General features: G+C 38.1%; 1 protein-coding gene across 2 annotated transcripts in view; it reads left to right on the top strand.

Moving 5' to 3' along the window:
- The window catches only part of cnksr2a (connector enhancer of kinase suppressor of Ras 2a), a 72,558-nt gene extending 49,437 nt beyond the window's left edge, over positions 1–23,121 (top strand). The window contains exons 15-24 of one of the 2 annotated variants that reach the window (XM_023293373.3): positions 2,841–3,016; positions 4,563–4,636; positions 4,758–4,829; positions 6,449–6,516; positions 8,147–8,247; positions 8,775–8,993; positions 11,178–11,319; positions 11,894–12,115; positions 15,301–15,488; positions 21,025–23,121. In XM_023293373.3, coding sequence (XP_023149141.2) covers positions 2,841–3,016; positions 4,563–4,636; positions 4,758–4,829; positions 6,449–6,516; positions 8,147–8,247; positions 8,775–8,993; positions 11,178–11,319; positions 11,894–12,115; positions 15,301–15,488; positions 21,025–21,228 — 1,466 coding nt within the window. In that variant the 3' untranslated portion in view covers positions 21,229–23,121. The remainder of the gene's footprint in view (positions 1–2,840; positions 3,017–4,562; positions 4,637–4,757; positions 4,830–6,448; positions 6,517–8,146; positions 8,248–8,774; positions 8,994–11,177; positions 11,320–11,893; positions 12,116–15,300; positions 15,489–21,024) is intronic. The other variant, XM_023293374.3, reaches the window with a different exon arrangement.
- The last annotated feature ends 3,858 nt before the right edge of the window (positions 23,122–26,979 follow it).

Genomic DNA, 26,979 nt, shown 5'->3' on the forward strand with positions numbered 1-26,979 from the left:
CTTCTGAACCTGACTAGATTTCTGGGTGTTTCTTTGCTCCTGTCACATTTTAGCTCACTGTGGGCTCATTTTTCACTCCAATATTAAGTCCTGCACCTCTATGGAAACAGAAATAACACGGTTAGAAGTAGAGATAACTCAGAAATGTCTGGTGTTTAGTATGACAAAGTTAAAATGCTATAAATCATGAGCCAGGTGTACTCTTCCGAGCTCTGCTATATTATGTATTTTTTGTTTTGTTATTCTTGATAAAAACCTGTTTAGAATTTACATGCACACACCTAGACATATTGTCCTGGAAAAGTTTTCCTTTTTAACAAACATTTGTAGCTTACTTTTTTCCCACTAAATAATTTCTAAAGATGCTTTGAGCAAATGTTAGTGATCCCCACCTCACACCCACTGGGTTGCAGATGTTTTCTGCCTTGTTAACACAAGATTGTAAAAAGAAAACTCCTCTGTTGAAATTGATGTTTTTGAATGAGGATATTCCTAAACTTGTATCGTATTTCGTTCTTTGACTTTCGGTGGCTGAATTCGTTAGACACCTTGTTTTATATGTAATCTTTAAAAGGCGTTGATTGGATGTTTTCAAGTTCCAAATGTGTTATGCATTTTGTAGTAACAACACAAGTCTTGGGAAAATGCCAATTTGTCACGTGTAGTTTTCTACAAAGAGAAAATGGAATGAATTGGATTATTTATTATGCAAAAAAAAAACACATAGGACATATTTCCAGGTAGCCATATATGTTACTAATACCGGGAAAAAAATATAGCTATTGTAGATATTTTACCAGTCACATTTTTAATGGGTTTCCATACTCGTCTGTGTACGCACTGCCTGCAGCTCAGCCTAGTGCAGCTGAAAAGTCTCAGAATTTTTGTCATGTGACTGTTGATCGCAACTGAGTCTTGAGTAACTTTATGGTCGTGTAAAGGAGTGGAAAATTATTTGTATTTTATAGAATTAGTTTAGGGCAAACAGTTAATTTATGGTGATTTTTTTTTAAATGGAACATGTATAGTTTAAGAGATGGTATCTTGAAATCTATTAGTGCTATTGTGGTTAAAAAAACTGTGCAGATATTCAGGGTTTCCAGAGGATGAATCTTAATTAAATGCCCTGACTTTTTTTCTCACACCACCAGGAGATTATCCTTGTGTTTTATTGTGATGCTACAGTATCTCACCACTTATTGGTGGAATTGCTGTGAAACTTACCATGAACATTCATGGTTCCTAGAGGATAAATCTTACTGGAATCAGTGCCTTTCTGTCGCCATATTAAAATTTTGGATTTTTGGTGAAATGTTACCACAATTATTGGTGATTTTGTGATGAAATTTATATAAAAATAACACCCCCGCATTTAGTACAAACAGTCATAGTTCCCAGAGGATGAATCTTATTAAATTGGGGATCCTCTGACTTTCCCTCCAGCACCACCATGGGATTAACATTTGTGTCTTTTAGTCATAATATAATTAATGATTAGTTGTCCATTCATTTGAGCTCTCCTCAGTATTAGTGTATCCTCATCATGTTTTTGATCTTTTTTTAAGCTAACATTCTGTTTTTGAACCGTTATTCTACGATAACACGGACTAAAAGGTTATGCTAGATTTGCTTATGAGGTTCTTTTTCCACCGTGTAGTCATTTCACGCTCTTACAGTCTGTGCAGAGAGCTGTGAATTTGCATTTTAACATTCTGTGCTTATTTTACATATTTCCATGAGTGCGCTACACCACTAGACTCCTTATACTGCTGTAGAGATGACGCTTTGTTTTAGCTCAGTTCTTTCTTCTAATAAATGAGCACAGTTCCAATGATTCTTCTCCTTTTTTTTTGGATGATTTTACTCCCTGCTATCAGTTTCTTCGCCTCTTTGACCAAACATGCTGGAAGTGATATTTAGTGTTTTTTCCACAGGCCTTTGACTCGTCTCACCATCTGCCAGTGTGAGAAGTTCTGAAAGCTTTAGCTCCATCTGCACCGTCTCTGTCCGCGGCTTTGTTTGTTTACAGCAATTAAAGCAAAGTTTCTAAATGAAGGCGATAACGCTGATTAACCAACGCTTCGTGTGACCGCCCCTATCGAAGCACGTAATGAAATATTAGTTACTTTTTCAGCCCGGGCGCAAGAGAGATCTTCATTTTCTAAACTGAATACACCAAACTGGTGATGGTATTGGTTTATAGCCTGGAGGTGCTGCATGGAAAAATGAGAATAATCACAATTCTGGAGCACTTTTGTGCTTTCTGAGGATCTATAGTGTCCTCTTTATCAGGGTATATAACTTATTAATGATCTCACAGCCTTTTCATATTGCACATTTGAGCTTTTTTACATTTTTTTTTTTAGTCATCCAGCTCTGTTTCCTTCAGAGATGCAGCACCATGGAGGGAAATGGAATCTTGAATCTCTGTCCTCGTTAAAAGACTTTTCATACAGAGCAATAAAAGTTTCTCGGCGGCCCTCGACTGGGAGCCAAGTTTACCCTGGTGATCTTTAACAAAGTGCCCGCCGTGCAAAACGTTACCGGGCTCTTTATGCCAGGAGAAAAATGCACTTTTTATTAAACACCTCTTATCTTACTGCAGTGCCGCGGCATTCTGTCAAACGCTCAAATCCACAGAGCAAACTCTCGCCAAGAATTACTGCTACATTAGCATGTGGCATTTGGTGAAAGCTTTTATTCACACTGCCATGAAAGAGTGAGCACTTTAGAGGCAGTATTAGTACTATGCTCTACCCTTTGAGTGACACGTTTTCCTCCAAGTTTTGGCGAATTCTGTTGTTTCTTTCCGCCCTCATGTTTCCTCCGTGTTCTTCCAGGACGAGCTTTGGCCTCCCTGAGTCGGAGGCGTGTTTCCTGCAAGGCTCTGGGCCGAGGAGACTGCGAGGGCTGGCTTTGGAGAAAGAGGGACGCCAAGGGTTACTTCTCTCAGAAATGGAAGAAGTACTGGTTCGTTCTGAAGGACAACTGCCTGTACTGGTACATCAACGAGGAGGTACGTCTGCAGCAGGAATCTCTGGCAGCGGAAAGTCACAGTTCCTCAGTTTCTCAGGGTTTGTCAGATATTGCAGCATGTGTTAAAGAGGAAGGAGTCTGAAAACTAAGAGGCAGTGATGAAATTTGTTCAAACCTGAGCTTGCTGTAGCTTAACGCAAGGTTTCGAAATTACTCTGTTGCCGCTGTGTGACAAAAACAAAAGAAGTTTCCCTTTTACAGTACGTGAGGTGGAAGGATTTCAGCCTGATTTCAGCTCACGTTTGTTTAAATTTGACTTTGTGAACTTTGTGAACCTTCAAGAACCTGTTGTTGAGTTGGTTCAGACTGAAATTTAGCAGCAACATTCATGCTTTCCAGAGGATAAATCATAGTTAAATTGGTGATTCTGTGACTTCCTCTCAACTACCAGCATGAGAATAAAGTTTGTGATTTTTAGGAATCTATTGGTGGAGTCGTTAAAAATTGTTCACATATTCAGGGTTTCCAGAGGACAAATCTTAATTAAATGCCCTGACTTTTCTTCTCACACCACCATGAGATTATCATTTATGGGTTTTTTTTGTTTTTTTTTTAGTGATGCTACAGTATCTCACCACTTATTGGTGAAATTGCTGTGAAACTCACTATGAACATTCATGGTTCCTAAATTTTACTTGAATCAGTGCCTTTTTGTCTCATACCACGGCCATGTTAAAATGAGGGATTTTTGGTGAAATGTGTCCACAATTATTGGTCATTTTGTCATGAAATGTATTTAAAAATAACATCCCCACATTTTATACTAACAGTCATGGTTCCCAGAGGATAAATCTTATTCAATTTGGGAATCCTCTGACTTTCCCTCCAGCACCACCACAGGATTAACATTTGTGTTTTTTAGTGATACTATTGTATCTCAGTAACTATTGGTGGAATTGCTGTGAACTTTAGCATGAACATTCACGGTTCCCAGAGGATAAATCTTACTTAAATTTGTGATTTCATGACATTTCTTCTTACACCACCGTGGGATTAACATTTGTGATATCAGTGAAATATCTCAACTATTGTTCAAATTGTCGTAAAATTGCTGTTCACGGTCCCAGCAGGAAGTAGAATTAAAAGCCATCATTACTTCAGAATTTGCCTAATTCTTTAGTTTGTGACAAACATGCAGAACTTGACAGCAGAATTTCTTCGGCGTCATCTTTAGTTTTTTGATGCTAACATGCTAACCTCCTTTGGTAGATTTACTTGCTATACATCTGACTTAGTTTAAAGCATCACAATGGCTAAAATCACAGAAACTAGCATTGTTGTCTTCAAGTCAACACAAAAACACACTACATCTATGTACATCTTCACATATAAACAAAGTGAAGTGCTTGTTGACCCAGATATATGACCACAGCAGAAAGGGTTAGTAATGAATAATAAAAGTCGTGACAGCTAAGAGGAGACAAACCCCAATAGCCACACTGAGTAAAACTGTATTATTCCTTTAATGCTTTCCTTCAGCCCTTTCCTGGTTATTCTTGATGTCTTTCTTCTCTCCATCTGTTCAGGATGAGAAAGCGGAGGGTTTTGTCAGTCTTCCAGAGTTCAAGATTGACCGTGCCAGCGAGTGTCGCAAGAAATAGTAAGTGCTCGATGGAAGCAGGTCTGTTGCATATTTATGTGTGCTTACGTCGTGTGCAGTTCACATGCTCACCAATGTGTGAATGTGTGGCTGCAAAAAATATCTCCCTCTGTCTCTCTAGTGCTTTCAAAGCCTGCCACCCCAAGGTCAAGAGTTTCTACTTTGCAGCAGATGGAGTGGATGACATGAACAGGTAAAGCAGCGTGAGGCGAACATGGATGAAGGTTATGCAGCCGGGCAACATCTCAGCTGGCTGCTAGAAGTCGAACTTCCTGTTTGTCCGCCATGAAACAAACCAAATATGTTTTTATTTCGATGATTTAAAAAGGGACTGTTTTTATTTAGAAAAGTAATATGCAATCAGAAACAATTTGTAAGATATTCCCATAGAGATTCCAGTTTTGACCTGAGAGATTTTGTTAGAACATCTAATAGAGATCATTTCAAGTTCCGTTTAAGGACAGACAGACAATATCTGACTTAATATTTACCTTTTTTTTCCAAAGTGAACTTTTGTTACCTTTCATGCCTTTGGAATAGAGCAATTGTTATGTAATTATGTAATTTACCTTAACAATTACATCCCCAGTCCTCTTTCTCACCATTTCAGTCTCGTATATAATTTATATTTTTCATTTTCACCTTGATATTGTGTTTGTGAACATCCAGTCTGTCAGTTCGATATATCACAAGTTATCTTCATTTTTGGAGAATTGATTATAAAAATGAGTTTGAACTGATGACAAATTACTTTTTTATGGAGTTCTTGGATTTTCAGCTGTCAAATCTACAGATTTCTATGTGAATTGACAGCCCTTAAGATGTAGCACTACCCGCCCCAAATTAGAAAAAAAAGTTTGTTGCATAACTTGACCCCAATCAGAAATATTGTTATTGAGTAGAACAACACACTGTCCATTTTTTGTCTTTGAGTGACTTTTCGTTAACAAAGTAAGACAAACATTCAAGGTTCCCAGAGGACAAATCTGAATTTAATTGATGATTCCCTGACTTTTCTTTAGTTGGACTTTATTTTCTAGCGCTAATTAGCCAAAAATACCATGCTAGCATGCTAAACTGGTGACCACGGTAGACTAAGCGTTACCTATACAACATCGGATTTATTTTAAAACACAATGACTATTCATGGTTTCCAGAGGACAAATCACATGTAATTTGGTGATTCTGATTTGTATTTTGTAAGTAATATGCTGTATCTCAGCAAGTATTTGTAGAGCTATTGTGAAACTTAACACAAACATTCAAGGTTCCCAGGGGATAGATCTTGGTGATTCCCCCTAACTTTTTCCTCTTATACTACCATGAGATTAACATTTATTTAATTTTAGTGAAATATTTCAGTAACTATTGGTTATTTTGAATTGAAATTTATTATAAAATAGTTTCCCTTACCTTCATGGTTCCTAGAGGATAAATCATCTTTCAATCAGTGATGTGATTCTCTGCTTTTTCTTCCAGCAGCATTATGTGGTTAATTTTTGGTTCTTCTTGTGATATACTGTATCTTGTGTAGCTCAAATGACACATAAAGCATGATATTTTTTCTTATTTAGTGCATTAACTCTGTTGTATCATCAAAAAGGGCTCAGCTTCTACACCTGTTTCCGTATTGGGTGTCAAATTTGTCCAAAAAAAACTCCCAAAACATGTTAATTTGAAGTTTTTTGTGGTGTAATGTGGTCTGTCGGGCCCCAAACCAGCTGTTACACTTTATGGCTCTTTCTCTTTCACATTTAATTACCAGCTTGTGTATATATTACAGTAAACGCCGGTGTTCCTTCCTTCTGTTAGGTGGCTGAGTCGTCTCAACATGGCCGCCGTGGGCTATGCAGAGCGGGAGAGGATACGCCAGGAGCAGGGTGAGGGTTCATTCAGTCACTTGCTGAAGGGCAGTTCAGCAGATGGCTGCTGCCTGATGGTGCCTTTTAGTCACCAAACACACTGATAGTCCTGTTCCTGTTCAACTTAGATTGGTTTTCCAGCATGAAAGATATTGGCGATGGTGCCTCGAAAGACCCCCCATTACACAACCCAGACACCAACTAGAATCATAGTAAACTCAGGATTTCTGACTGTGAGAAAAGACAATACAGCATGCACATTTGGGTTTCAGCTAATAATTTGTTTTTAGCATCAGTTGTTGGTTGTAGCCTTACAGTGCTTCTGAGATGGATTAATACTGCCTTGCCCAAGGTTTTCTATATGTTAAGTACTTTAAACAGATAAATGTTGAGCTGTTCTACAAGATGGAAGGTAGAGGACCTAATATAGTTTATATTGTGCTTAAATTTTCCTTAAACTGGCAATAAATCAAACTTTGTAAGCCTAAATGATATGGAGTAAACCTGAGGCTTAGGGCTCCCGAGGTGTTTCAGATTTGCTAAATTTGTGATCCAGCCTTGTTTTCTACATTCTGTGGCATTAATATGGTTTATACAGTTTTTGCAGTGTTGAAGGGATTAATAGATGGATGGATACATAGTTGGATGGATGGATGAGTGGATGATTCAGATATATAAGTGATTAGATAAATATGGGATTTTTTTTGGCTTTTTTGACAGTAATTTACAAAAACAGACTCCTTTATGTGAATTAATTACAAATATGAAAGGTAAAATAGGTGATTGCATAAGTCTTCACCCCTTTCAAGTCAATATTTAGCAGATGCACCTTTGACCGCAATCATACATAATTACAGACAGTGCGACAGTGTTTGGCCCGTTGTTTTCTGTTAAACTGCTCAAGCTCTGTCAGGTTATACAACAGTGAGTGGACAGCCCTTCAAATCCAGCCACAAAGTCTAAATCGGATTGACGTTTGGGCTCTTGCTCGGCCTCTCCAGGACATAAACCTTGTTATCTTGAAATCATTTCTGTGTAACTTTTTGTTGTGTGCTTCGGGTCGCTGTCATGCCGGAAAACAAATCTTCACCCAAGTCGTACTTCTCCTGCAGATTACATCAGGTTGCCCTCCAATATTCCCCAATACCAAGAAGCATCCCCATGTTATGATGCTGCCACCACCATGCTTTCCCCACCAAGCACAGCAACTAATCTGGTGGCTAAAAAGCTAAATTTTGGTATCATCAGACCAAAGAATCTTCTTGCTTTGTTTGGAAAATGAAATGGCTGTCTTCTGATTGATTATTTAATGAAAATAAATAATGTTTTTGGCCATTTAGTGTTAATTTCAAAACTTTCACACTATTAGCATATATGATATGCTGATAGTGTGAAAGTTTTGATATAATTCTTTGCATTTATAGAATTATTGTGACTTTTGTCATGTATTTCAAAAGATAATTTAATTATTTAGCCATTAGGATGCAATTCAAGCTAAGTTATCTCTGTTAAAGGCCTGTTGTGGAGTCTAACAGTAGTTGTAGTTGATGGCAGTGTAATAGATTAACATATATTTTAATGGCTGTATGTATGGATGGTGGAAGGATGGGTATCTTGGGTTTCTGACAGTATATGTGTGGGCTTCCAGCAGATTACTGGAGTGAGAGCGAACACGAGGATGACGCCACCTCCAGCCCCAAACAGGACAGTCCCCCACCTCCATATGATACCTACCCACGGCCTCCATCAGTGAGTCACGTACACATCCACACTGTATTCACGCTCATATAAAATACATGCTGCGCTTAGAGGCAAAAATCACGCTCAGTGCTCCTCCGCAGTCCATTTTAACAGTTAAATTTATTGCAAATTAAGCCTACAGGGAGTGGTGAGGATACATTTGGTATAATTGTTGCTATAATTGAACCTGGAACTGGTTGCTCTACATTATCTTTGTCTTGGGGCGTATTTTTTAATTCTAGGATGAAATGAAAAACTGAAACAACAACAGCACCTTGTTAGTCGGGATAATCAGGGTCAGCAGAGACACAAGCTGCTAAAATGATAATTACAAGGAGTTTTTGGTGTTTCTGTAAACACTCAGATGCTCTTCTTTGTCTCCCTGTCTCTTACTTACCCTCTCCCCCTTATTCAATCACCAAACTGCCTCCTTGGCAGTCATCTGGCTCCCTCTTCTTTCAAGTGTGTCATTACCGTTGAACGAGACCGGCCGATTAAATTGACATCTGCCACATTTCCACTCTTCTCCCCATCAGATGAGTGCCTACTTGGAAGGCCGGACCACTCGACTGTCTTCCACGGAGACGTCTAGGTCTCGTTCTTCCCAGGAGGATTTCCTGTGCGGTGAGCCTCCAGGGGTGGCCGCCGAGCCGCAGTACCATCCCGGTCCTCTAGGGGGAGGCACCACACACAGCGGGAGGAAACCAGGGGGCAGCAACAGCAGCGACGTGCCCTACAGATGTGATCCTGTGGAGGTGTGTGAGCATGTCAACATGAGCTCAAACCTTGAAAAGTCTTATTTCTACCCATGAAAGATCTTAGATTTAGAGTTAACACGACAGAAAACTTTATCAGATCTACACAACTGTTCAAAACTTCGGGGTCACTTAGAAATGTTCTTATTTTTGAAAGAAAAGCAGTTTTTTCAGTGAAGATAACATTTAATTAATCAGAAATACAGTCGAGACATTGTTAATGTGTTAAAAGACTATTCTAGCTGGAAACAGCTGATTTTTAATGGAATATCTACATAGGGATACAGAGGAACATTTCCAGCAACCATCACTCCTGTGTTCTAATGCTACATTGTGTTAGTTAATGGTGTTGAAAGGCTCATTGATGATTAGAAAACCCTTGTGCAGTTATGTTAGCACATGAATAAAAGTGTGAGTTTTCATGGAAAACATGAAATTGTCTGAGTGACCACAAACTTTTGAACGGTAGTGTACATCTGTTAACTGTATCCCGTGAGCATCGTTTGTACTTAAACTTGTTTTTGTGAATTTGCTACTTCTTGCATAACCACAAACTGCAAACAAAGAAGAAGCTAGCTAGCTGAAGAAACGCAAGTTGAAGCAAAACTGCATCGCAATGCAGAAAAAACTATTAAAACCAGCATCAGTGCACATTAGTCATCTAAACCCAAGCAGCTTCTGGGTCTTTTGTAGTTGTGTGACGTATGTACTCACTGTGCGATAATTTTTCACTGCAATATAAAGTCTTGCACCTCTATGGAAACAGCACAGCCCTGGCTAGAAGTAGAGAAAAAAATATGTTTTTGTTTTTCGTGTACACAAAGCCTGCAGTTCAGCCCAGCACATTTTGGGGCCAGAAGGTTTAAGCAGCTGCACTATGATGGTTATTCAAAAACATATGATGACTACTGGTTTCATGTACCTGCTACATCCTCCATTACCTCTCTTTTCTGACTTAGAATCACACCGTGAATTCAAAGACAACTGATTCCAAAAGCAAACAACGTGTTTGTGATACTGTATAACAAAGGAATGAATGAAACAACTAAAAACAAACAGGACGACTTCCACATCAGATACTGGACCACCAATGGTCAAAGGTGATTGGTGGAGGTGATTCCACTGGAGAAATAAAGTGATATTAGTGTTGGATCATTTTCACTGCACTGTAAAAACTTTTTAAGGATTATTTTGACTTCTTCTAAAGTCCTGAAGAGGAGGAAACTGCCATTAATCAAGTCAAACAGTTCACTTGAATTATAAGTGAAACTATTCCAGGATTTCACTAAAAAAAGGATCGATTTTAATTCACAGCTGAAAATCCGAGTGAAGACGGCACAGAAGGGATGAGAAGCAGAATAAGTTGAACAAAAGTGAAACATATGAGCAGAGGAAATTAAATGGACAGCTGATTTACTTCTCACTCGATGGATCTGATCCTTTGTGTTTAAAATGGAGCCAAACCTGCCCCCAGGTCCAAACCTGCACCTTGAATTGTGTGAATTTAGTGTATTTCTTGGTGAAAAATACCAATCTAGACCGATGTACTGACTATTTTTAAAAGCTAAATAGTCAGTGATGATGATGATAGATGTGTCATTAAACAGTCTGTCTCAAGAACAAATGGTGTAATTTCAAATAATATTGCCAAAAACAGTTCACAGTTGCAAAAATTGGTGTTAGAATTTGGCATGATTGACATGAAGCTAAAATTGAGAGATATTTACAAGAAATATTAAAATATAGCTGATGTTCCTCCATATTTGTACTTCTCTGAGAATAAATCTGTTTTCTTGAGGTTCTGCTTTTGAGGCACTTTTGGACTAAATTATCAGATTTTCTCTCAATATAATGGAATCTTGATTTTTAATTATTGTATTAATTATTTTTATGGATTTTATTCCAAAGTTCTGGAATAGGTAAAAGTCTCAATACTTACACTTTTATGTTGTTGGGTATTCTGAGTATTTCATTCTCATGGGGCTTTTAATTTTATTTATTCATGCTTCTTTAAATTAACTTTCCCAAATAGTTTGTTTATGCAAAGTTTTCTGTCTTGGGAAATAAGAAGATGGAAAAAAAATCACCATTACCATGTCAAATATAACTTTTTGTCAAATAATTTAAATACTAATGTGCTGCAGTGAGAAAATGAGAAAAAAACACGTTTCTTGTTTCTTGTAGTACCGCTCGAGTCCTGCAGGGGGCAGCAGTGAGACAGGGTCCCCTGGTCGCTCTTCGTCCTCTCAGAGACGTTCTTGGCAGGACCTGATCGAGACGCCGCTGACCGAGGCTGGACTGCACTACCTGCAGACTGGACCACTTGGTAATGCCCCGATTAACCATAAAACATCACGAAAGCATCCATTTATTTGTAACTAATCTTGCTTTTTCAGCAAAAGCGTGAGTTTATACTTAAATCGAATATTACCTACAACTTAACGAATGGGATTGCGACTCTCTTTGTAACTTCTGGTTACATCTTAATAGGGCTCCCACTCACTTATACTGATTGATTGTTGTTTTGATTTAATCACTGGATAAATGCTCTTCTGCTTTATAAATCCTATTTAGCGCCTCATTGTAATGATAGCAGAACATGTGATGCTGTTACTGATGTTCATGGGAGGCTGTATGTATGTATGTTTTATGCATTTTATTCTGTTTTGTGGTCATATCAATGTGTGTTTAGTGTTTTCTAAAGCTGCAATTTATATTTTCTCTCCATGGCAATAAAGTTAAAGCTAAAGGGGAGATTTCTTCAATCAAAATATTGCTATATATTCTAATAGCAATAGCGTAAGAGGGCTTTTCTTATGCCATATCGGTAAAATAAACCTAAATTTAATGTATTGTAGAGGTGTTTTTGTTGCTTATATTCTCTGTACTCTGTCTTCCAGAGGACGCTGTCTTCGCTGAGCCTGGCCCGGGCGGGTCGATGATGGCCGGAGCCGTTTACACGCTTCCCGCTCAGAGGAATGTCCCGTTGCCCATGGCGATGCAGAGGCTGATTCCTATGGCAACCCAGGGAGGGAAACCCCGCAGCTTCACACTGCCACGAGACAGCAACCTACACACACTCCTCACGCCGCCTGCGAAAGAAGAACAGCAAACACACAACGGTGAGTTTAGTCATGTTGTGCGAAACACGTACGAGAACACGGAGAGCTTACAGCTAATCCGGCCACTCTTCATCCAGTCAGCAGGCTGGAGAACAAAATGAGGGCAGGAGGGAAAAAAATATCCACATATACAGTGATGTGCAGAAGTTATGGGCACTGAACGCGACTATATTAAAAAATAATGCCATTAATGTTGGTAATTTATCAATTTATTTGTGAAATAGAGAGAAAAAATCTAAATATTTGTCTTTAAAACAGTTTTTCAGGGTTACTTTTGCCATCGCAAGAAGGAAATTAGAAAGATTATAGAGTATAAAGTTATGATTTGGTTTCAGGATGTGGTGTCCTCATACTAAATCAGCCATAACAAATAATCCCCTCCAGCTTTGAGAAGAAGAGTCAAGTGAAAAGAAATAGAAAATTCCAATAATTAGGTAAAATTAATCACTAAACTGTGGAATTAGTTATCTCAGAATTGAAGCTGTTGAATACCAACAAATCTGGGATGAATGAAACATCTCAAATTAGTGAATAAATGGTTGAGACGGCTAAATATGATGGGTTTAAAATGGAAATGTCCAGCTTCTGTCACTGTAACCGATGAAAAACTGTCCATTAAATCCACTTTTATATAATCCACAGTGTTTATTACCACCATCCAGTTGAAAGGATTATGTTGTACATCTTACAAAAGAGGTTATTTCAAACTGTTTGGCAGGTTGGTTGTTTCCAACATCTTGAAGAACTTGCTGCTTTTCTTTTGTGGATTTCAGGTGTCTCACTGTCTTCTACCTCTTTATATAATCTCATTTTAACACAGACAGATGCTAATAATCTAATTGCTAAAGGAAAATTAGGCACACAGGTGTTATTATATTAAAGTTGATCTCTAATAGATAAGAATTGAAGAAAGGGAGAGCTTTTCTCTGTTTAGTGTGGGGTTGTTCTCATGTTTCTCCATGTAGGAATCAGTCACAGCTTTAAAACCACTGGCAGGTGAAGTTAATGACATTGGTTAGACAACTAGAGAACAGTGAGTTCTTGTAGTTGATGTGTTTGAATGGGCAGCATGAGGATCTAGATGACCTGGACAAGCTGTGACTTCAAAACAACGGGGTCAGAACATCTCCAAAGCTACAGGACTTCTTGAGTGTTCCTGGTTAGTTCCTACCAAAAGCAGTCCAAGGAATGAGTTGAGGAACATGATAAAGAGTTCAAGGTGTTGACTTGACCTCCAGATTGCAATCAAACAAGTCTGATCCAAGGAGACACCACCTCACAACTTCCAGGGCTTTAAGGATTTGCTGCTAAAGTCTTGGTGCCTGATAGAACAGGACACCTTAAGAGATCTTGTAGAATCCAGGTCTGGATGGGACAAAGTCTGATGGTTTTAATGTTGTGGCTCATCGGTGTATAAACCTGAATCTCTCCAGCTGTGCTCACAAGGAGAAAGACGTATTTAATCAATCATTTGGACTTTCTCTGGCTGCTTTTTTTGGCGCTTCTAGGACTGTTCTCCAACTCTGGAAGTCAGACGAAGCCTGTTTTGGCGTCGCCTCCTTTGAATCTTTATTTATGAGGATCGATGATTTATTTGCTTCTAGTTGTGCCCAGATTTGTTTTGTTCCCGTTTGGTCTGTAATTTACTGCAGTGTTTTGTCCTCTATTGTGTTATGTGTGCTATTAATCAAAAAATGTAATAAGAAAATGGCAAGAAAACAAGTTCAGGTGGAAAAGATGTTGAGATCCATTATTATTGTGAGTTGTACACTAAATGAAAGTAAAAATCTATTTAAAAATTCAAAGGCAGCCAGCGCAGTTATACTAGAGCAGGCAGTATGTAGTATAGTTTGTAAATTCCTGTTACCCTCTTCTGCTTCTGTGTTGGATTTTAATTGGCCCTGATTATATATACAGGGTGTCCCTAAAGTCTGGACACATAGGAAATCTCATTAACTATAATTTTTTTTGCCTCCACAGATTAAATATGACTTTGTTGAAAGAAGAAAGAGTTGAACTGGTACTTCTCAGTGGACGTGAAGGATGGACATATGGAAAGATAGCAGATGAATTTAATGCACGTCATCCGAGGAGGATTCCACTTGGATTTTCCACGGTGGCGAAGATGGTAAAACTGAGAAGTACCAGTTCAACTCTTTCTTCTTTCGACAAAGCCATATTTAATCTGTCGAGGCAAAAAATTATAGTTAATGAGATTTCCTAAGTGTCCAGACTTTAGGAACACCCTGTATTGTTTGAAAGCCCAATCCAGAGCCTCACAATTCAAATAGTGTAAGATGCCAACACCACAGCAACAATAGTTTCTTACTTTTTTATGAATCTTTGTGCAAAGCAAACAGTCATTTCCTACCTTTGTATGTGTTGAATCACTCTGAGCTGCACTGTTTTCGCTCTAAGAGTCAAACAAACAAAATTCTTCCAAGCTTTTAGTCTTTTTTTTTTTTTGTGAAAAACAGGGGGGTGGATGTTACAGGTTTTAAAAGCCTGACATCTGAATCCTGCAATAATCAAGTCTGGCAAAAATAAAAGCCTTGTCTGACCTTCTCGGTGGCACAGGAGGACATAAAAGATTTTATTTTGCAGATTAATTGTATGAAAGAAGCTGGAACAAGTCAGTGTGTTGCAGCTGTAGAGAGGAAAGAATGTGTCTCACGCTGAATTATAGCCACCAGAGACTGCAAAAAAAAGAACTGTTTTAAGGTGAGGACGCCGGTTGACGTCAGTACATGTGCTAGATTTAAAAGCGCTCTCAGGCAGACACATATCCATTTAAATCAGTATCCAGCAACACACTCTGCAGTCACAAACTGATCTAATGAGGCTAATGAGAGCACGGCGCTCCGGTTGCCAAGGTGAGGCCACCGGTGTACGAGAAGGAAGGACTAAAATAGTAAATAAGACTGATTTTCCTCATCAGGTGGTTTTTTTTTAAGATTTGCAAGAGAATAGCTTGAACAATGAATAATGAAGTGGAGCTGTCAGAGTGGAAAGAAAGTCCCCGAGGCTGATGGGAGAGAGATTTTATCATCATTAATAATCTCACTAATGCCGGTCATTAGGCTGTCGAGGTGTGCTGCTGTCCTCCAGTGGCTGAGTGGAGATATAACTCATCCCTGATTGGAAGAGTTTCAATTAAACGCTGGGTTCTGTGCTTTGTGCTGCAGGTGGAAGTGAAGGTGCGTCCCTGGGCGACCTGTTTCGTGCATGCGAGCAGGGCGGGGTCTGTCCTCTGGGCCGGGGCTCGGAGGCCAAGGATCAGTCCGAGTTCAGGCAGTCGTTCCTCCGACGGGCCGCGGACCCTCAGCTCAACGAACGGCTGCACCGCCTCCGCATCCTGACGTCCACGCTGAAGGTTGGTTCACACAAAGACTCGCCTGTTGCAGGACGTCCACACGTGCACGCTTAACACGGAAGCTGGTGAAAGCATTGAAGGGGCATTCCAGAATTGGAGGACATTTGGGCTCCAAAATTTTTGAAAAACAAACCTTCTCTTTTACAATTTTCTGCTACATATTCCTCACTGATAGGTAATAAATTCTAAAAGGCTTGAGTGGCTCTGGCTACACAGAAAGAAATTGAAAATAACCAAAAAAAAACCGAGACAAAACAACAAAAAAGATTGAAAATTACAAAAATGAGACAAAAACAACAAAAACAGACTGAAAATCACTAAAAATGAAACAAAACATTGTGTTTTGTCTCATTTTTAGTGATTTTCAATCAAAAATTTGACAAAAAAACAACAAGTGATTGAAAATGACAAAAAATTAGACAAAGAAGCAACAACAAAATGTTTGAAAATGACAAATGAGACAAAAAAAAACAGCAAAAAGACTGAAATATTTTCAAACATTCTTTTCTCCTACTTTTTTTTTAAGATTTGGTCTCAGGACAAGTACATTTACACAACAGCTGCATGTTTTAGCATTCTGTACTTTGTGAAACTTGATGGGTGGGAATTCTGGAATGACCCTGAAGACTTCGCTAAACTCCTCCCTCAGACTGTGGCTGTCCAATCAGAGTTTAGGAACCACAACTAGGCACAACAAGTCTGTCAAGATGTTTACCCACACATGGAAGTGACACCAAGCTACAATAACGATAAAAACTGTGAAAGTTACAGCAAATATCTGAAAAATGAGGATATTTCAGCTCATTAAAATACAATTAAACAGTCTAATTCTGAGGTCACACGTTGTAAAAGTGCAAATTACTTTTTGTAAAAATGCACATTTTAGATTTTTATGTACATTTTTGGCCTGTTTTATTTTTGTTTTTTTTCCCTTCATTTAAAGGCACAGCTTCCCTGTACCGTGGCCATGTTAACACATCGCTGCAATGGTCAAAAAAGGTTTTTTGGGATCTTTGTTATAAAAACCCTGTGATGTTTTACTCTTGAAATGGTAAATGTGAAAATACGCTATTTGAAAACAGTTCAGTGTTAATCAAACATACGTTATGCTAGCTCTATATTGCTAAAATGTTATTGTTACCGATAAAGACTTCCTTGGACATTTTAGCATGATATCATGCATATTAACCACAATGAGTCAAAATTTTCAACCAGCCCTCAGAGCTAATGTTAACCTCATTAGCTAACTAGTTGCAGATGCTAAATTCCACCAGCCACAGTTATCTTTATAGCCAAAAATAATTAGCAGTAAACGGCTAAAATGGTCCCTGGAAGAGGAGTTGCAGCCAATGGGGATCCAAACAAATAATAATAAACTGTTTTTATAGAAACAGCCACTATTGAGAGAGGGGCTTAGCGAAAGGTCAGCTTCCTTTTTATATTAAACTGTAATAAACGCAGCACCGTATCTCATCTTATCAGACTGGTCAGAGTCTGCAAGAAACTTTGCCTGTTTTTCCCACCCTTTGCTCACAAACACCCTCAACTGTGAGGTTTCTTTTAATAATGAGAGATTTACTTTTGCAGTTCGGATGGGGTCATTTTGCTGCTTCTTAAAGCTGATAATATTCCTTTTTTGTTTTCATTTTTTTTGTTATCTCGGCTGCACTAAAAGAATGAACCTTATCATTAGGTTATTACTGCTGCTCCACAGGCCTCCCATAATCACATTCACACATGGATGCACTTCACAGTGGATAAAACGGCACTCCTAATTATTTTATTAAAAGATATGTACAGTCATTATGGTGATTTCTGACCCCACACATGCTGGAAAATGTCTGTGTTGTTGGTCTCAGTGCCGTCATCTGTCCCAGTCTGTCTCCTCGGTTTGGTTTTTACAGATGTCAAGCAGCCGTCTGTGGTTTTGTTCTCAGGCTGGGATGCTGTTTTTCGCTGTTGTTGTTGTGTCTCTGAAGTTGTGTATCTTTGTTGCTTCCTCCGTGGGCGGGGGTGGCTGGCGAGGGCGAAGGGGTTTTGTCGCTTGTGGCTCCAGTAGCTTCGTTTTCTCGTCTTTGGCTGGTTGGGTGGAGGAGCTTCCATGTCTGTTCCCTGTCTGGCGTCTCTGAAAGGAACATACCAAGCTTTGGGGGGAGTTTTAACACACCACGAGTGACTCTGGTTAGATGAAACTTGATATTTTACACGTGATCCGGTTGGATTTGTGCGTTCAGGTGGTTGCTGTGGAAACAACAAAGTCATGCTTTTTTTTTGTCTTAAAATTAGACCAAAACAACATGCTTACAGTCTCTGGACAGCCATGCAGAATTTCTCTGTTGCAGCAGATGAAAATAATGACAGAGGAGGTTCATACATGTTGATATAATATCACCATCTGGCGTCAACACAACTAGAACTTGTGAAGGGCTGAAATCTGTTTTCTGGATGTGCAGTGTCCTAATATTTGGATTTGGTTCAGTCTGAGCTTATAAGGTTAGACAATGTACCAGCAATAATGTATATTTTAACACATTTTGTAATTAAAATGTCACTTAGTTTTATTTTTTTGGCCTTTTTTGTGTATCATTCTCCACTTTTTATGCATTTTTCACATATATGGCACACAAAAATGAAAAAGCTCATTATTGTAGAACTGTAAGACCAACTCATCACTGATTTTAGTTGTACAAAATGTCCAATTTTCAATTTAATTCCCTTGTAAATAAGGAAAGTAGCTCCTAATGTTTTTATTTGGTTCAGCCTGAGCTTATAAAGTTAGAAAATGTATCAGCAATAATGTTATTTCACACATTTTGTAATTAAAATGTCACTTAGTTTTATTTTTGGCCTGTTTTATATATTATTTTCCCATGTTTATGTATTTTTCACCTATATGGCACACAAAGATAGAAAAGCTGATAATAGTAGAACTGTAAGATCAAAATGCATGTATGATACTTCATTTGAAAGGTAGCTTCTTGTAGATTCTCAAAATGTGCTTGATTAGCATGTGGCTAAAATACAAGCTAATCTACATGACCTCAAACGTGACTCAAAAAACTTTTCCTTGTCACGTACAATGAGTCATATTTGAACATCAGTAATTAGGCAACACTTTATGCCAGAATCATGCAAATGTCAGTGTATATTCTGCATCTTATCAACCACATCTGTTTGAAATTTCAGACCTCTACACCTAATATTGTGGGAGCCAGAGACTTTTCAATAAATCAATTGAACGGTTGAATTGTGGAGAATCTAATCAGTACTTTTCACTGATTTTTAGTTGTACAAAATGTCCAATCATCAATTTATTTCCCTTGTAAATAAGGAAAGTAGCTCCTTTTATAAATGTGTATTTACTCATTAAAGTTATGGCTTTATTGTGAACTAACACTTCATATATTTGCTGTAAATATAAACTAATAACTGCTGTTGCAAACATCCCAGCTCTGTGAAAAGTGCAATTAAGTAGAGGAAAATATCCTGGCGTTCAGCAAACATTTGTCAGATAATTGGTTTTTAAATGGTTTATTTAGCTTTTGATAACTCACAGGCAAACATTTAATCATTTGGTTTAGCTAGAAAACTTTGAAATCACTTTCTAATTAGCCATCGTCGATAAAGTAATCAGTCATGAAGCCAGAGTCGTCTGCAATTAGCCGACCAATGTCTCTCATTGAAGAAAGGAACTGAACAAATGGTTTCATTGTTTAAATTCCTGATTAAGAAGCTAAAAAGACAAAACAGTCATCATTGTGGAGGAAAAAGGACATTTTTCACAACCTGGCAACCCATGAATATGTTATTAACACTAGTGTATACTTAAAAGGGATAATAAATGCAAAAAGATCCATTTGTTGCTACTTTAGAAACATGTTTTTATAAATAGGGGCTTCTTTAGCACATTTTGTACTTGACTTGATTTCACCATATTATGGTATTTTAATACACACTATACACTTACATTGCATTTTTCAGTGCATTTTCTGACAATTTTAGCCACTTGTCAGAAACAAATTAGAAATCTAAAATATAATTAAGTAGTACTTTATGATGTGTGATTAACAATGATTACATTACTGCAGCTCAATCCAACAATATTATACTGTTTATATTATGAAACGAGTCATTCGTCACAATGAGTACTCTTACATTTGGTACTTTAAGGGTATTTTAATGCTTTTGATACTTATGTATTTTTACGCAGGACATTTTTACTTGTAATCCCAGACAATGTTGAACATTTTGTCATGCTACAAGAGTACATTTATAGTATTTTATTGTTTTAGTGTGTAAGATCAGCAAAAAATACATTACAAGCTGCTAAATAAGGGTACATTTGTAATACTACCTTAGTGTGTTTACAGTAAGGACAATAATACTGGAACTGCAGTTTAGTTGGCACAGTAAATCATCCCTTTCTGCTTTAAAAATGAGAAATAGCAACAGTTTAGGTGAATTAATTGGTTTAAAATCAACGTATGTGTTTTGAAATTGTAGAAAAGGCTCAGTTAAGTGTACTGGACTTGATTAAATTAGTTAAACAAACTTAAAACATTAAGATGAATCAGCTGTTTAGTCGCATTGACAGCTGTTACTGACAGACTTCTTTTCAGTTTGAAGAGTTTGTTCTTATGTTAACGTGGAGGCGCTACAGTCTCAGCTGTTTTGTACCAGAGTCAGAGTAAAGATGAGCTACTGCCAGTGATGGTGACATGAATTATTATTAGTCTATAAGGGCAGAGACTGAATTTAACACTCAAATGCAAAAAAAAGTGGAATTATGATGAAGGATGAATTCAGCCTGCGTTAAAAACAAACTGCAAACTGTTTTCTCAGGCTTCAAATGAAAAAAATGCTTGTTTATGTTTGTTTTGCTTCTTAAAAACTTAATTAATGAGTTGAATGAATTCTCAGATTTTCGTTCATTCAACTCATTTTCAGTTAAAATGGCTCACGTTAGAAAAACACAGATTTGACTTTTTAAGCTGAAATTAACTAGAAATTAGTAAATTTACATTGAATACGCTACATAAGACTTAAATTCACACTGTGTTTTGCAGTGTATTTATATAATGGTATATGCTGCAATAGTATAAATATTTTAATAGGTATGAATAATAATCCTAGAAGTGAGTTAAAATATATTTTGTATATTGGCAATAAAAATGATGTACTTCATAGTAATTTAATGGTGTTGCCAAATAGTACACATTAAGTGATTATTATATGCACACATTACATTACTTTATGTGACAAATAACATACTTTATATACAGTAATCGTGTGTACACATGGAAGAAAAGTCCATATACTGAAATTAAATGCATAGAATATTTGCAAAAATTAAAATAAAACACACAAATAGATGTTTCGTGTCCATATCTCTAAACGAATAAAATGATCAACTGTCAAATCTCCCCAAACCTTAGTGTTTCCTCCTCAGTGTGTGTCTTGCTTTCCGTCTGTCTGCGTTTTAAGGAGTCGTGATCAAAAAGTGACCCGCCCCTCCTGTGTTTCTGCATCCCCATAGGACAGGGAGGGGGAGCTCGCGCTGATTGACAGGCTGCTGGCCAATCCCCAGCTGTCGTCGGCAGAGTTCCAGGAGTGGAAGAGAGCCTATCAGGAGCTGTTCAATCAGGAGCCCAACTCTCCGGCCGAATCCGACCCCGGGCCGCCGCCGCCGCTCACGCCTTCGCTCTCCCACACGCACTCCTACATCGAGACGCACGTCTGACGCGAAAAAAATTTCAAAAAACGCTCTTAAAATCTGGATCGAGTTGAACAAAACTGCAGCCGACGTTTCCATGCGTCGGCGTCGCAGTCGTAGATAAAAAAGATTAGCATCGGCGCGGATGGTGACGGACTGCGTCGAGGCCGGAGTAGGGTTTCAGCGGGGTAACAAAGTCGGAGGACGACCCTCACGTCACATAAATCTACGAGCTGATTGGTCGAGCCACTCCAGCTGACTCGGAGGCGGACGATACGCCGATTCCTTAGTATTACATGTTAGCTTTTGTGCTCTGTATCTCAAATACTCACCATGGAAACGCCATATAAAGAAGCTGTGGACGACTTTTCATCATCAGAGTGGTATTACAGAGTAGTTTCTTCATCCAGCTTGTTGTGCCATGTTCCTACTGACTGCACAGTGTCTCATAGACAGCCCATAATAGCCACTGAGTGACGCCCGTTGTATTCTATCAAGCCTTATACTTGACGTCTATGATGATATTTACTGTACAGTGAGTGTTGCAGCAGACAACAATAAGCAAAGGGTTCTTTTTTTAAAATTCAATAGTCTCACTTTCTATCTAGTTTTAGAGACTTTCCTTCCTTCGTGCTGGTTTGGTAGAATTCCGTACTGTGCTGGGCTGGACCTGAAGCATGCACACTCCTCCTGGATAGGACCTGTTTAAAGGAAAAATCCACCCTAAAATGCTTTAACACGGTTTTACAGTGCATTTAAGAAGTCACATATGTGATTCCTGCAGGGACGGCCAAGCTCTAAAACACCTCGGAGACGTGTTGCTCTTTGATTTCCAAACCTCTGTTGAAGACTTCCCATATGAATATCACACAATTATGGTAAAAGTCAGTCTCCGGTTGTTGATTTAACCCCTAAACAGCCATCTTTGTGCACCAAAGTTACACATTTAGAAGTTTTTCACGTTAAAATAATCCCTTTCTGCCTTAAAATGATGACTTTGCTCAAACACTGTTAAACAACTTCACGCTACACAATGGTTAGTTATAATATCAAAATAATTTAGCAATACATGTTCAAACCGGAAACAAAGAAAGTGCCACCCTGCTAATTGGCAATGTTAATATCTCAGGTTTGGTTTTATGATTCTGTTGAAGTCTGTCGTCAGATTACTGCTTATTTGACCTACAACATGTCTTCTAGCATATAAAAACGCACCACATGGACAGGTTAACAAGGTAAAAAGCTTGATTTTCACCCAAAAGAGGTCTTAAATGGGCAATATTCGAGAAGATACTTCAATATGGAGAGATCATTTGGGTATTTAGTAACAATACGAACGCTAAATCATGGTATTTTAGCAGTTTGTTGATGGAAACTGGCTGAGAAGACTTGGACAACCAAGATGAGGTGGAGATGTGAAGAAGGATGGATGTACAATCAACAGTATGGAAGGCAGAGTGACAGACTTACAATGAATTTAAAGAACAGAGGGTTAGAGAATGGAAACATCAAATGAGAGTAGTGAAATTGAGAATGAAATGACTCTGACAGTGTGACGGAGAAAGTAGACCAGCAGGAATAGATCATACTCATCGAGAGGACTGGTGACAGAACGCGAGTGAATAGATCTGCTTTACTGAATTTACCCCTAAGCTGCTTCTGTATAACATAAAGCAGTACAAGATACTAATGACTGCATAAGACTGAGAAAAGTACAGCATGAGGAGAGGCCCTGATTAGTTCATCCCCTACAGCTTGTATCCAGCTTGAGAGCATCTTCTTAAAATCAATCAAACTTACACTTTAGCCACAGCGCTGCTAAAGCAGCATTACTGTTGCAACGAGACATCATCAGTAGGGTAAAACTAACCTGTCTCACGTTCCCCATTAACGGCTGAACAATCCAACGCTTGGTGAATTCTGCTTCACAATGATAGGAAGAGCCGACATCGAAGGATCAAAAAGGGACGTCGCTATGAACGCTTGGCCGCCCCAAGCCAGTTATCCCTGGGGTAACTTTTCTGACACCTCCTGCTTAAAACCCAAAAAGTCAGACGGATCGTGAGGCCCTGCTTTCACGGTCTGTATTCAATCTGAAAAACAAGATCAAGTAAGCTTTTGCCCTTCTGTTCTGCGTAACATACCATTCAAACGTTTGGAGTCACTTAGAAATGTATTTTTGAAAGAAAAGCAGCTTTTTTCAATGAAGATAACATTAATCAGAAGTCCAGTGTATACATTGTTAATGTGGTAAATGACTATTCTAGCTGGAAACAGCTGATTTTTAATGGAATATCTCCATAGAGGTACAGAGGAACATTTCCAGCAACCATCACTCCTGTTTTCTAATGCTACATTGTGTTAGCTAATGGTGCTGAAAGGCTAATTGATGATTAGAAAACCCTTGTAGCAGTTATGTTAGCACATGAATAAAAGTGTGAGTTTTCATGGAAAACATGAAATTGTCTGGGTGACCCCAAACTTTTGAACGATAGTGTACATAAACTGTTTGCAGATTGAATGTGTTGCAGAATTTATTGTTTTACTGTAGTGCACATATAGTGTACTGTTGCAGCAAAACTCAGTTTGTCTAAATAACATCCTTAGACTACAGCAAAGTCTGCAAGGAATAAAATTACAAAGCAACTGTGGGCTAAACAAACGCCAAGTGGATGAAGAAGACCCAAGAGTGGAAGTCATAGTTGTTGCAAAATGGTCATTCTGTGCATTTGGTAGTTTAATTTAAAAGATATTGACACTTTATGGGGCCATTTCTTTGCCAAGGGGCATTGAAAATATTAAGAGTGGTTGATTTTTATGTTTGCAGCTCAGATCTCCACAGTGGCCAAAGTAATTGATGATGGTGGAAGCAGCTGCTCTGCAAACAGACTGCATAATATTTAACCACGTGGAATCTCTTTCCTTAGCTTCCAGTGCCTTCAATGCACAGCCTCATCTTCACTATTACAGCTGAGAGATGGTCAAGTGTATAAAAGTGGAACGTTTATTAAAGTAAAGCTTTCCAAGAAGCACAAAAAAAAATCTAATTAAAGCCAAAAAGCACATAAAATGGAATCTTAGATCATAAAATCACCCCCAGATTCATTATATTTTATATTACGGTGAAAAAGTTTCCAAGGGTGGATTTTTCCTCGGAGGCCGTTTGGCTCTCTGCATTCTGCATGTCACGTAGAGAATATGAAGAATTATTTGCATAGAAACTGAACTATGGAGCTAATGAAAATATATTAGTTTGTTATTTGTATTTCGCTGCTGCCAAAAGACTCAGAGACACCGCATTAAAAACTATGAAAGCAATCGTACTCACAAACACACACGGTGACGCACCAATAAGCACACAATACACTCGGTTTGAATGCTCTTTATGCTGCTGCCCGTGGTTGGTTGTAGTAGCATGTCTTTGTTGTAGATAAAACCAGTATTCCTTTTCTGTTTTTGTGTTTGAAATCTTTAGATACAGTAGATCTCTATTTATAGAGTGCAAACTAAGTGTCTTGGATGATGTTCTCTAATTCTATCTTTTTATTTTTTTTCTCTTTTTGTTGGACAGACTGTCATATCGAGTAAAGATTGTTTATTGTTCAACCTATAAATTATGGTTAAAAATACAGTATTTATTTACGTGTTCTGTTGGAAGACGAGGGTGGATCAATAAAGTTTTGGTCATTTAGATGAAAGTGTTTTTGTGGTGTTTTTTTTTTTTTTTTTTTGATTTGGTAACCGCTAACAACTGCTAAACTTTCTGTCAACAAGGGAGACAAAAAATTCTTCAGTTAAAGTACCAGTATCACACCTTTAAAATATTATTTTACATCTAAATGTTCTGCATTGAAAGGTAAAAGTACAGAAGTGTCAACAAAATAAAAGTACTCATTCTGCAGTAAACGCCCCGATGATATTATTTGATGAAAGTGTAAGCAGCAGTTTACTGTGCAAAGATGGAACCTGTTTTAAATGATTAATTTGAAGCTCTGTGGTTAATTTTAGTGGTTTACAAGCTGAGGGTTGGGTTGTGCCAAAGTGTCACCAGATAAATCTGAGGGCATCAGAGATGGTTAGTGGGTTCAAGTTTGTCGGAAACCATTGATGTAATCTTTACCCATGAGCTGTATTCAGAAACTGTTTATACAAAACGGAGGCAGTGACCATGACGCTTTGTGGATTACCTTGATTTTGGCATTTGTTATCTTTGTGACTTGTCAATCACAAAGTAGCCCCGCCCTAATACACACGCTGCTTTATCGTCTGTTTTACTTTAAATGTGACCATAATTTACAAAATAAACATCGTGCTGTATTCAAAAAGTCATGAAACTAGCAGCTGAGACCATAAACTCATCAGGAAAACGATTCCTGAGCCAATAAATCAAGTGAAAATCTGGCGGTTTTCTCATAGATTTCTATACAATTTGACCTTTTTTCTGCCAAAGGAGTGGCCCCCTGCTGGCTCTTATAAAGAATGCAGGTTTAAAGCGCTTCCACATTGTCTCACATCCATCTTTTATATGAAGTGTACAGTTTTATTTTATTATCTTACTTTTTAACGTGTAAAATCTTGAAAATCTAAATGCTAACCTGTCTAAATAGAAAAAGTAGTTCCATAGTTAACGCTGTCAGATAAATGCAGTTAAAAATATGTAGTGAAAAGCATAAAATGGAAATACTAAAGTAAAATAAGCAAAAATTGTACTTGACTAAATGTACTTGGGGGCTGCACAGTGGCGTAGTGGTTAGCACTTTCGCCTTGCAGCAAGAAGGTCCCTGGTTCACGTCCCGGCTTTCCCGGGATCTTTCTGCATGGAGTTTGCATGTTCTCCCTGTGCATGCGTGGGTTTTCTCCGGGTACTCCGGCTTCCTCCCACAGTCCAAAAATATGCTGAGGTTAATTGATTACTCTAAATTGCCCGTAGGTGTGAATGTGTGAGTGTTTGTTTGTCTATATATGTAGCCCTGCGACAGACTGGTGACCTGTCTAGGGTGTCCCCTGCCTTCGCCCGAGTCAGCTGGGATAGGCTCCAGCCCCCCCCGCGACCCTAGTGAGGATTAAGCGGTGTATAGATAATGGATGGATGGATGGATAAATGTACTTGGTTACTTTCCATCACTGTCAACAGATCCTTTGTTTTGGAAACTCTACTCCACTCTCGGTTCACTGCTCAAATTACAGTACAACGAATTACCGATCTGCACCACAGCTGCTGAATTCTATCAATAGCGACTCAGAATTCAAAAGTGAATCAATACAAACTGTCATTAAGTTTTAAATAACATCCCTCAGCACCTTTACTTGCACTATTTGAAACTCAGTGATTAGAAGTTTCAGGCAAAAACGCACCATGGGAGTCTTAGTTACATTTACTTCCCAAAATTTAATGAACTAAAGCTTGTGTCTTTTACTTTTAATTTTAAAAAAAAAAAGGTTATTTTGTAAAACAATAACTAAATATTGAGTGATTTAATCAGTTTCTACAAACCTGCTCATTTTTGCTTTGTTGGTCTGCAGTGGCTGATATATGAATAAAACGCAACGTTTTCCTTTTTTAATATATCCTTTATTAAGAATATGAGATAGAATATTTATATGCACAGTAATATGTCTGTGTAATTAAAAAAACATGGTGTAAAGGAAAAAAATAAGTCCCCACTGTCATTATATTGCTTAAATCACATAATATGCAAATATTTGTATTGTTTGCTAAGAATTAACATAAAATTCTGCCTTATTTAAAAGTTATTCAAACAGACACAGCAGAGCTAA

The sequence above is a fragment of the Amphiprion ocellaris genome, chromosome 22 (assembly GCF_022539595.1).
Source record: "Amphiprion ocellaris isolate individual 3 ecotype Okinawa chromosome 22, ASM2253959v1, whole genome shotgun sequence".
In the NCBI taxonomy this organism is placed as follows: Eukaryota; Metazoa; Chordata; class Actinopteri; family Pomacentridae; genus Amphiprion; species Amphiprion ocellaris.